The 12592-nt window shown below is 42.1% G+C and overlaps 1 protein-coding gene across 1 annotated transcript in view; it reads right to left on the minus strand.

The window, feature by feature from the left end:
* LOC116400765 (exportin-7) overlaps nt 1-12320 on the minus strand; it is a gene marked incomplete at its 3' end in the record, with an annotated part of 13476 nt that extends 1156 nt beyond the window's left edge. Inside the window, exons 1-10 of the mRNA XM_031878782.1 lie at nt 12277-12320; nt 9354-9500; nt 4522-4615; nt 3573-3739; nt 3416-3481; nt 2780-2884; nt 1082-1247; nt 614-687; nt 320-439; nt 88-234 (exon numbers count right to left, since the gene is read on the minus strand). Of these exons, the coding sequence (XP_031734642.1) occupies nt 88-234; nt 320-439; nt 614-687; nt 1082-1247; nt 2780-2884; nt 3416-3481; nt 3573-3739; nt 4522-4615; nt 9354-9500; nt 12277-12309 (1119 nt within the window). The remainder of the gene's footprint in view (nt 1-87; nt 235-319; nt 440-613; nt 688-1081; nt 1248-2779; nt 2885-3415; nt 3482-3572; nt 3740-4521; nt 4616-9353; nt 9501-12276) is intronic.
* Nucleotides 12321-12592: the final 272 nt, after the last annotated feature.

The raw sequence follows: 12592 nt of genomic DNA on the forward strand, positions 1-12592 counted from the left end.
GTTCTTTAGTTTGTTTTCGGTTTGTGACGGATGTTGGCATTAGCTTTAAACACTGACTATGTGTATTGTATCTGAGTGGAGGCCCACCTGCAGACTGGTGACGGTGAAGTTGGCTATAAGACGAATCACTTCGGGGTAGTTCTCTACTTTCACCAGCTCTCCCAATTGATAGTTACTCTTCAGCCTCGCCAGCAGACGGCAGAATTCGTGGTAGTTGTTGGGATCCGGTAAACACTGAAATGTAAAACGTTTTCACCACGTCAGACATCAAAGCTGCTGTCAGGAGAAATAAAACAGGAGCTGTGAATGTAGTCCAGACCTGAGGGTTTGCTAGGATCCTCTTCACTCCGTCAACCAGGTGAGACAGGAACTTAGCTCGCTCTGCGTTGTTGAAGAGAGACCTCCGGACAGAGGCTATCTGGACTAGACAGGACAACACCTACACACACACACACACAGACACACACACACACACACACACAGAGAGAAAGAGAGAGAGACACACGCGCACAATGTTAAACATTTTAAACACACACCACATGCACACACCACATACACCTATTAACCTCTACCAGGAGGCTTCATGTGGATGAATCGTCTTTACATAACTCACCAGTGGGGAGAGAGACGGAGGGATGGAATGATATAAGTTGAAAAAGAGCTGCAGAGTCGAGGAATCCAGAAAAGCTTCGAGACGGAAAGAAAACAGAAGAAAAAGTCACGAGTTTCACCGCCACAGTGCTACAAAACTAACATCACTTTAATTAATGATGAAAAATGTCCTCTCTAAAGCGTGATAACATGTTTTTAACATCATATCCAGAGACGATGTCAATAAATATGAGTAAAATAACGACTCTTATCTCACAGGAAACAGACAAACGATCAATCTACTGATCCATTAATGGTTTTAGTCAAAGTAATCCACAAGTTTTATATTTAATGTAGTCAAAAAAGAACTAATGGTCATGAAGAGCCTGAAACATGTTTCTAAAATGTCGAATAACCATGTTAGCAGCTGACCTCAAGACTGGTATTATTATTATTAAAATATTTCATAAACACGTAATAATAAAGCTACCTGATCTCCATGACGTGGGGATCTGAACGGTGCACAGGTCGTCAGACGACTCGTCGGTGGACGTCCCGATGAAGTCGTAGTTGAGGCAGTTGTAGCTCAGTTTGAGGAGCTGCATCAGGAGGCCGTGCTGAGACTCATCGTTCAGGTTCAGGTTCTTACCTGAAGCCTGAACAAAGAACACACTTCAGTTCTCATCTGTGATCTGGTTCAGATCCACAAGATGGTTTCTCATCGATTAAGTTCAGTTACATGTTCTCCACCAAAGCAGTTAATTTTATTCCTCATCGGAGAATTAAACTGAGAATTCATCCACAGATTGTTACAGCAGGTCGACAATCTAATTCTTAAAAAGGTCTTCTGAATCATAAAAGTGAGCTTTTTTCTGCAAGATGAAATATATATAATAATAATATAATGAATATATATAAATAAATATGTATATAAATATACTAGTGCTGGGCAACGACTAAAATTTTTTAATTGCATGATTTTTCTGCAATTAATCTCATTGTTATGGCAAAATTCAATAATGAATTTAAAAGTAGTGTATTGTGCACTTTTATATAAAAGTACTGCTATATGAACAAAAGGGCAATAACATTTGGTTTGTAAACACTTTAAACACATCAGGTTCTTGTTAACAGCAGTATTCTCTTTACACAGTAGCAGTTATAATATTTCTTGTATATTATATATATATTTTATTAAATCAACACAACAGAAAAAGCAATGTGTGTTGAAATAGTATTCTATAAATAATTTAAGCCTCTATAATTGAATGGAAACTCCTCCCCAGATTGGACGTGTTGTGGAAGTCCAGATATCAGGAAACTAAACGCGTCTTGTCTGGTTCATAACAGTCCAGAGGAGCTCCGTGGCTCTCATGGAGCTGTGTTCACTGCGTCTAGTGAGACACACGCCGCTGTTCACTACAGCTGTATGAACGCTAAACTAACTGATTCTGTTGTGATTTTAAACAGACAAAAAGGGGATTCCGAAATAACTACGTAATGATGCCGTTTTGTAAAAAGTCTGAATTCATGTTTAGTTAGTTCTCTCCACAAGACGACAAGAAAATAACTTTTAAAATACTTGTTTTCTCAACGGAGTCTGGATCGATTGGTGCTATGCTATGCTAACATTGTAGCATCTCCATCAACACTCAACATAACGTCATCTAGGCGTAAATAGGGCAGCGTCTATTCATTGTTTGTACCATATGGTTTACACACATGCATGTATACACATAGTTTGGTCTCCACTAATATGAGGTATAGAGCTCTGGTGAACACAGACGGATACAGAGTTAGTTTCCTGATTCAACGTCAGTGATGACAGGAGGAGCATCTCAACACTGATAGGCTATCGCACCGCAGCGCCCGCCCCAAATGCTCTCATTGGTTGAGACGCGTGATGACGCCCATCCCAAGCCAATCCTGATCAACATCCCGCCCCTCCTGTGACCCATGGTCTGTCTGTCTGTCTGTGTGTGTATTCAGAGCCAGAGAGCAACGGACTTTCAAAATAATAATAATTTTTTTAAAAACTGCGTTAACGCGCAATAAAATAATTGTCGGCGTTAATTAATTAATGCGTTAACGTGATAATAATGCATTAACTTGCCCAGCACTAATATATATATATATAAATTAATTAATATAAATAAATAAAAATATAATATAAAATAAACAGACTAACCTGTTTGAGGAGGTTGCAGGAAAGCGTGAAAATGTCGAAAAGTGATGAATCTCTGAATGAAGAAGCAATCTTCCTGTGTTTGGTCAGAGGATGTGTCGTATCGGCCTGAAGACAAACACAATGTTACACACACACACAGAGACAGAGAGAGAGACAGAGAGAGAGACAGAGAGAGAGACAGAGAGAGAGACAGAGAGAGAGAGACAGAGAGAGAGACAGAGAGAGACAGAGAGAGAGAGAGAGAGAGAGACAGAGAGAGAGACAGACAGAGACAGACAGAGAGAAAGACCGAGACAGACAGAGAGAAAGACCGAGACAGACAGAGAGAAAGACCGAGACAGACAGAGAGAAAGACCGAGACAGACCGAGACAGAGACCGAGACAGACCGAGAGAAAGACCGAGACAGACCGAGAAAGACCGAGAGAAAGACCGAGAGAAAGACCGAGACAGACCGAGAGAAAGACCGAGACAGACCGAGAGAAAGACCGAGACAGACAGAGAGAGACCGAGACAGACAGAGAGAGACCGAGACAGACAGAGAGAGACAGAGAGAGACAGACTACCTAGAATCTGAGAGAGAATCTGAATTGTAAGTCTCTTTGGATAAAAGCGTCTGCTAAATGACTGTAATGTACCTGATTGATCTCATTGGTCAGCTGGGACAGGATGGTGACTCCTATGATGCAATGTTCAACGCTGTCCTGTAAACACAGCAGTTACACGCACACACACCGTTAAACACATGATATCATATACACCCCCCCACACACACACACACACACACATACACACCTGTAGAAAGCGTGTGACGTCAGCAATGACGTTCCTGAAGACATAGTCGTCTTTCTGACAGTCGAACCAGCCCAGCTTAGTGATCCGGGCGTAGAGCTGGATCAGTGCCTGAGTCACAAAGGCTGCTAACTTTGGCCGCGTGGCCAAATAATTCAGAACATAGTTCCCTGAACGTCACAAACAAACGACAACAGCTTCATGAAAGAGGAACAACACACCCGAAAGACTTCATTAAACTAGAGAGAAATTAGATTTAGAGACAAAACAACGGAGAGAACAAACATCTTCATCTGAAGTTTGACTTTCTGTTTGTATATCAGTATTATATGAGACATGAAAGATATAAATCTGTAGAAATAATCACATAAGATGTGATGAACAGTGAGATGATGAAGAAAATAAATGATTTTAGTCTGCAGTGGCTCGTGGAATTTATGATATATTTCCATACATATTAAAACCCTTTTAAATATCATTAAATATAATACCTTTAAATATCCAGCAGTAAGGTTTCTATTTATAATAAATAAACCTTGATATTTAAGGTCATGTTTAGTTTTTGTGTTTGTTATTTATTTATCTTTTAAAAAAGGTTTAGTTGGAGAGACGAGTCGATAAAAGACGTAAGAACGTCTGAGAAGAAAGCAAAGCAGTCAGAAATAATGAAGACGTCTGAACCACCACAGAAGAAGATGAGGAGGACATGAAGTGACACAGCTCTATATTAAAAATGCTGATGAGATTCACGTTCACTAAAAGAGTCAGAGGAGAAGACTTTATGATGAAATAAACCTGAATCATTGAGTCTTATTCTATTAACAGAATGAATATTTACTGCGTTTCCTTTTACAGTCACACATCAAACAGAAGATCAAACTCGGACGTTAAAAAGATTCTCCTGAGGAGTCGTCAGCGTTAAAGAGAAGAAGCTGAACTGTATTTAACTCACGGATGTCGATGCGTTGCTCGAGGGGCAGAGGGTTACTGGTTCGAGAAACCAGTTTAGACAAACAGGTGGCGGCGAGCAGCTGAGAATATGACGACTGTAACAAGAGAATACAAACATGAACTTTATAATTTTTCATCATCAATAAAAGTCCTTCACAGTTTGTGGTGTTTGAGATGAACCCTGTTTGTCTCCATCAGAGCTTCCTGTTAACGTTACTAAACGTTAATTAACGCTGGTAAACTTTAAACGCTAGTAAACGCTGGTAAACTTTAAACGCTAGTAAACTTTAGTAAACGTCACTAAACTTGACTTAACGTTTGTAAACGTCACTAAACTTGACTTAACGTTTGTAAACGTCACTAAACTTTACTTAACGTTTGTAAACGTCACTAAACTTTACTTAACGTTTGTAAACGTCACTAAACTTTACTTAACATTTGTAAACGTCACTAAACTTTACTTAACATTTGTAAACGTTACTAAACTTAAATAAACGTTAGTAAACTTTACCTTTTAAACCCTAGCCCTATTTTTAGGCCTCTGCTCGAAAATAACACCCATACTAAAAAGACTAATTCCATAACTACAAGGTCTATTTTAATAATTGTGATGTTATCATACAGATAACACTTGTGAGATTTGTTCATATCTGTAAATATTGTGTATATGTTACTGGTTAATAGTAAATGAAGATGGAACACAGCTCAAATTGAACATTTTCAGGTTCGCATGAAAAAAAACAAACACTTTTATTGGCATTATGTCTTGAAATACAGCAATTTCGCATCATTTTGAGAGCCTGAGGCCTCTAAACCCTGTCTTTGTCTGTGAACCACGGATCAATTCTCATATGCCTGCATATGTGGGGCCTTACACAGGCGACTGTGGGTCCTTTCCTTGCGCCTTAGTCCCTCCCACCAGGGATGCATGGAGGAAACCATGCGAGGAGAGAGGAAACGAGGAAATATGTTTTAGGAGACATGAGACGTCCTTTCCTCAGTTGCGTCACGTGAAGCGACGTCTGTTTCTGATGACGGTGGATCAGCTGTCAGTCGGCTTTAACAGCTGGAGAGACTTTTGAGAAGTTTGTGTCTGTTCACATGATCACTGTACTTAATAACAGTAACTAATAAAGACACACAGTAATCACCACTGTAGAGGTGTTTCTCTCTGTAGTCTGTTAACAAGCTGTGTCCTGTGTTCTGTTTATAAGCACAGGATCCATTTCTACCGGCGGAATGCGATCGTCTTATTTATGAATTATTTGCGCCTGTACGTTTTGAAATTCAGATTGTGGCGTCATTATTAAATAACCCAGAATATGATTATTGTTTCTCTTAAATGATAAAACTCATCAAACCCGACAATCAGGAATGATTGATAGATAGATAGATAGATAGATAGATAGATAGATAGATAGATAGATAGATAGATAGATAGATAGATAGATAGATAGATAGATAGAGTTTCGTCTCTCCAGCTCTCTGACTTTAATTGTTTCCATAATAAAAGTTATTGAGGGAAACATCAGATCATGAAAACACAAATCTTTCTAATAAATGAAGAAAGTTGTTTGTGGTCCTTTTGTTGTTCAGTCTACAATGAACATTTATTTAAACCAGATGTTGAATCAGAAACCTAATCAAATATAAACTAGAGTTTAATCTGTGATCCGTCTTCACTGTTTACATGTTGAACAAAATCTCATCAGTCCGATCGGCTGCAGCGTCCAATCACATGACTGATGAACAATGAGGGGGCGTGCGTGTCGGCCGTTAAAACACTTCCTGGAAGTCTGTTCTCGTGGGTCCTCGCTCATGGCTCCTCAGAGATCCCTCCTCGCTCCTCAGAGCAGAAATAAGAACTTTGGGACGGCCGTCAATATGGCGGCGCAGAACAACTTCTGGTTCGAGCGAGGATTGAGGAGCGAGGAAATGACAAATAAGAGACTTGGGATGTACCCTACGACACCTTGTTCGACGCGTCAGAGTCTCAGGAATACAGTGGTGGTAACGTGGGCTTGATTGACAGAATCGTTAGCCGGAAAAAAACAGAAACGCGCCGTGCGTCGCCCTGTGTAAAATAGGGCTGCACAATTAATCGAATTTTAATCGCGATCACGATTTTGGCTGCCACAATTAAATGAGCATGATCGTCAGCGATATTGACGTTTAAAATGCATGCTCTGCTACATATCAAATCAAGCGCGTCCTCAACTAACAGTCAGCCAACCACCAGGGGGCGAACGAGACGGGAGGCGTCAAGCGCGCACCCTGCAGCGGCAGCCTCAAAAAAAGTTCTGTCTGCAGTCGACTCCGGTATTAGTAGAAGAGTAGCGAGACAGACAACAGAACAGAGAGCAGATGGTCATTTATATTTTGCTTCAGGTGAATAAGAACCGTATAAGTTTTATTTTGATGCAGAGACGTACATTAGCTGGAATGTAGCACAACATGGAAGTGAAAGCAGTGCTCTGTTGATTTAATTTTGGGTAAAAAGTGTTGATACTATTTTATTAGTTATTAGTCTACATGTGCTTTGTGGACTTGGAGAAGGCTTTCGAGAGGGTCCCTCGGGAGAACGTCAGGTTCGGGGGTCTCGGGATCGCCTCTCTGCTGTTTGCAGATGATGTGGTCCCGTTAGCCTCCTCGGATCGTGACCTCCAGCATTCACTGGGGCGGTTTGCAGCCGAGTGTGAAGCGGCGGGGATGAGAGTTAGGAGTGCCTACCTCAAGCGAAGGAGTTTAAGTATCTCGGGGTCTTGTTCACGAGTGAGGGTAAGATGGAGCGGAGATCGACAGGCAGATCGGTGCGGCTGCAGCAGTAAAGCAGGCGCTGCACCGGACCGTCTTGGTAAAGAGGGAGCTGAGCCGGAAGGCAAAGCTCTCGATTTACCACTCGGTCTACGTTCCTACCCTCACCTATGGTCACGAACTCTGGGTCGTGACCGAAAGGACAAGGTCGCGGCTACAAGCGGCCGAAATGAGCTTCCTCCGTAGGGTGGCCGGGCTCAGCCTTAGAGATAGGGTAAGGAGCTCGGTCATCAGGAGGGAGCTTGGAGTCGAGCCGCTACTCCTTCGCGTCGAAAGGAGTCAGCTGAGGTGGTTCGGGCATCTAATTAGGATGCCTCATGGACGCCTCCCACTGGAGGTTTTCCAGGCACGTCCAACTGGGAAGAGACCCCGGGGAAGACCCAGAACACGCTGGAGAGATTACATCTCCCAGCTGGCCTGGGAACGCCTCGGGATCCCCCAGAATGAGCTGGAACATGTTGCCGGTGAGAGGGAGGTCTGGGTCAGCCTGCTTGGCCTGTTGCCACCGCGAGCCGACCCCAGATAAGCGGTGGAAAATGGATGGATGGATGGATGGACCATTTTATTAATATTTTCCTTCTACGAGATGCACTGTGATAAGGACCAGTCTGATGCAAAGATTTGTACATTAGCCAGAATGTAGCACAACAATGGAAGTGGAAGCAGTGTCCTTGTTCATTTAAACGTGAACGTGCAATAAAAAGATGTCCCTAAAATTAATGAATAATCGTGATAAATAATTGTGATCTCAATATTGATCAAAATAATCGCGATTATGATTTTGGCCATAATCGTGCTGCCCTAGCGTAAAAACTGATTGGCCGAAAGTGAATTCCCTTCCCCCACTGTCCCCCAGGCTTGTCTGACCCCCCTTTCACCAGGAAACAGTTGAAAAAAAACACAGGAAATACGTAGCAACAGTGTTTCTAGCCGGCAAAACGGAATATGAATCCTTTTTCTTCATGATTCGTCTCAAGGTATGAAGCATTTATGGTTTCTTCTGCGGTGGAGCGGCTTGGTTTTGTGGTGCTTGTTGACTGTATATTTGTAATGGTTTCACGGAGAGAAATTTGGAAGATATCTCTGGATTTTGTGTTGAATGCTCGTGCTTTTTGCTATCTCGGTTGCCCGTGGTAGCGGTGATATTATTTTAATCGTTGCCCAGCACGAGTTTTAATAAACATTACCAAACTTTAACAAATGTTGGCAAACTTTAACAAACGTTGGTAAACTTTAGTAAAGCAGACAGACTGCTGCTCCTCTATGAATGTAAACAGAGGAGCACTCCAATGAGTTTTACACAATCACTGTAACCCCGATGATATCACAGTGATGTCACCAGGATCATCTCAGTCTGGACTTTAAGGTGACCGATGTCTCTCACACACACACACACACACACATCTACTAACAGGTATAAACTGAAGGTGTGGAGTTAGAGAGACAAGGCTAAGGGGAGTTGCCTCTGTTCTGTTCTTTAATGTAACATTACTGGAGCGACAGAGCCTCTCCCAGCTGTTAACAGACTGCTGTGCTAGCGGGCTAACTAGCGAGTTGTACCCAGCATGCAGTTCAGCGGTGAAATTTTATAAATGTACAATTATTAGTGTTACAAATTGTTTGTGTCACAAACTGTTGCGTCGTGGTGTTTTGTTGTTAAAGAGCGTTAGTTGTGGGTTGTTAATTGTTGTTATAAAGTTATAACCATGACTAGAGGTCCCTCTCAACACACATAAGACAACTAGCTCCGACCGCAGCGCTCTCAGCGGCGAACAATATATTTTGCTGCCTGTTGAAGAGCGACAGAAGTTGTTTCGGCTGTGAACCGGTATGACGGTATATGAAAAATTCATATCATACGGGAAATTAAAACCGGTATACCGCCCAGCCCTACTTCAACAGAAGTAGTAACAGTACTCACACTGCCTCTCTAGTATCAGTACTTGAACAGAAGTAGTAACAGTACTCACACTGCCTCTCTAGTATCAGTACTTGAACAGAAGTAGTAACAGTACTCACACTGCCTCTCTCCAGCAGCAGCTGACACTTGCTGAGACAGTCGGGGCTGTTGGTGAACTCCACCAGAGCTTTCTCTGCCTGGTGTCTGACGGCGGTGTCGGTGGTCTCATACAGCTGCTTACACAAGATCTCCAGCTGGGCGAGGCCCTGGAACACACGGGGGGTACACAGGTATGAACCCCAAGGTGCTGATGGTAGAGATGCACCGACGATCAATACGGACGTTTCACATTTTAGTTTTTAAATATCACATTATGTCTGTAAACGGCAGCACAGACGGTAACAAGAGACGCACAAAACACACACACAAAATTCACTTTAAATGTACAAGTTTCAGCTGAATTTATGCGTAGATTAAAAATGTGCATAAAAACAAGTGGATGGAAAGAAACTGTTATTGCTGATGTTTAAATTATTTTTAAGACAAAAATAAGTTTACAGATTATTGTCCGGTCCTTTGACTCATTATTTTTGAAGTAAACATCTTTGTGTTTTAGTATTTTTGTGGGACAAAGAAGTGATATGAACTTAATTTCTCTATTTTGTGATATTTTATGAACTAAACAATTAACAAAATGAAGCAAACAATCCTAAAACCGAAGCTACAGCTCTTATTTGAACTACATTCAGGTGAACCTGTGTGTTTAGATTGTTGGATGATAAATATTTATTATTTTGGAGCAGATAGTGAGGCGTTTAACGACATCCAGCTCAGATCACAAGGCGGGAAAAGTGCTGAGTCATATAGAGTCGCAGTGAGATCACTGATACATTCAAAATGGTGGAGGGGACCAGGTTCAAGAGAGAGATTAGAGGTGGAGGTCTGGATTTGGAGGGTGGGGGGGGTCTTCACTGCTTACATGAGTGTGGGGAGTTTAAGCTACAGTGTGTGAGCAGGTACGAGTGTTACAGAGACTCTGCTGGACTCAGATAAGAACCAGTCTGAACATGAGGTTTAAATGTCTTCAGAGGACGCACGAGACGAGACGGCGGGGTTTAAATGTCTTCACAGGAAGCACGAGACGGCGGGGTTTAAATGTCTTCACAGGAAGCACGAGACGGCGGGGTTTAAATGTCTTCACAGGAAGCACGAGACGAGACGGCGGGGTTTAATTGTCTTCACAGGAAGTAAGAGACGAGACGGCGGGGTTTAAATGTCTTCGCAGGAAGTGAGAGACGAGACAGTGGGGTTTAAATGTCTTCACTGGAAGTAAGAGACTAGACAGTGGGGTTTAAATGTCTTCACTGGAAGTAAGAGACGAGACAGTGGGGTTTAAATGTCTTCACAGGAAGTACGAGACGCTGAAGAAGACAAGAAAGGTATCGTTCAAAAGAGTACGATGTTATTAGCACCGGTCCAAAACTAAATTGAGGGTTTCCAGGCTAAGCTAACGCTAACCACAAAGATGGAGTCAACAAAGAGAACAGAAGACAGATCTGATCATGTTTGTATCAGCAGAACACAAGGAAAACAACACGCCTCTAATTAAGGACCAAATAAACAGATATAAATTGATTCACCCATCTTTTCTGAATGTGTCCGATCATCTCCTGTAACTCTGTAAACACGTAGTCCTTGACATCACATCAGTTCTGTTATGTACGAACGGAACCTGAAGGCATCACGGAGCTTCACCCCATCAACTTTTTGATGTTTTAAGTAATGTGTGCAACTCTATAATATATATATATATATATATATATATATATATATATATATAAATAATTGGGTTTTATTTTGGCAACTTTTCTTTTACAATCATCTTAAAAACATACAATGAAATCGACCTTATTGAAGAACATAATCTATAATCAGATCACGATTCTTTATTTAAAATTCATGACGATGGTTCTGGATCGGATCTGAGACTCAATAGCAAAGATGCTGCAGCTCTCTGCCTCAGAGCCTGGAGGCTCCAGATCAGGGTCTGATCAACACATCCTAACATCTGCTTTCCAGTCAGAATAAAGTCTCTACTCATCATAATAATCATTCAAAGCAAATGAACAACATGCTGCATGAAGTTAGCTTCACACAAACGTTATGAGGACAAACATCTGGAGAAGAAGAGGGACAGATTCAAACCATCAAACCTTCTGCTCTCCTTGTCTCCTCTCTCATCTCCCATCTCCTTGACTCCTCTCTCATGTCCTCCCTCCTCCTTGTCTCATCTCCTCTCCTCCCCTCTCATTGTCTCCTCTCTTCCCCTCTCTCATCTCATCTCCTCCCATCTCCTCCCCTTGTCTCCTCTCTTCCCCGAACATGTGTCCGGAACACGAAGCAGCAGCTAGCATCACATGCTAGCCCGTGATGCTAGCTTCACGAGCTAGCTTCACATGCTAGCTAAACAAAAACATCGCTGCTTAGTTACGCACATAAACAACGCGGTTGCTCGTTAAACAACGATGTTTTCCTCCGTTAATCGTCTCGGTCACGGTAACGTCAGTCACGCGGACACAGAGCCGGTCTTTACGGACAAACTGTTAAAAACAAAATGTGTTCAAACCAGCATCGAGCGGGAGAAGACGATGCTAACGTTAGCATAGCTATGCTAAGAGGCTCGGCTAGCTTTGTTAGCATAACAGATCAGCAAACACACATATTTAGGCTCAAATAATAATGATTTAAAGTGTGTAGTTTATGACACATGTTACGTCATATTGTGGTTCTCAGTGGTGCCAAACTGAACCAGCTCGTGCTAACCGGACAGCTAACAGACGAGCTAACAGAAGCTAGCCCTACACCGAGTGGTGACAGCGGGGCCACTTCGTCTCTTTTTACGGCGTCAGACCGCCCTGCGGCCCCCAGCGGCCTCACACAGGCCCCGAGCCCGCAACACGAGCACCAGAATCCCGCCTTCACGCTCCGTCTCGCGCCCGTTGATGCATTAGTCGGTTACAAAAACATGAACCCTCCGCTCACCTGCACATGATCCGCCATCTTTCTCCATTTCATGCTCCTCTCACTCCCCCGCTTATGGTATAAAGAGAGAGGAAACAGCGCCGCGTGTGGCGGCTCCGCGCTACTGCAGTTCAGCAGCATTTATTTCATGTTTTTATTGTAATTTTTCTATATTTTATAAATGTTCTTTCACTACTTTAACTTTTGTTTATTTCCTCTTAATGCGTTTTTTATTCACTAAACATATAACTTATAATAATACGTGAATAACTATAACAATAATTAATCAATCGGATTATTACAAACCAACCGATTTATTAACGTACAAACTTTAAAA

This window comes from Anarrhichthys ocellatus, unplaced genomic scaffold (assembly GCF_004355925.1).
Source record: "Anarrhichthys ocellatus isolate YVR2014 unplaced genomic scaffold, GSC_Weel_1.0 scaffold202, whole genome shotgun sequence".
Taxonomy (NCBI): domain Eukaryota; kingdom Metazoa; phylum Chordata; class Actinopteri; order Perciformes; family Anarhichadidae; genus Anarrhichthys; species Anarrhichthys ocellatus.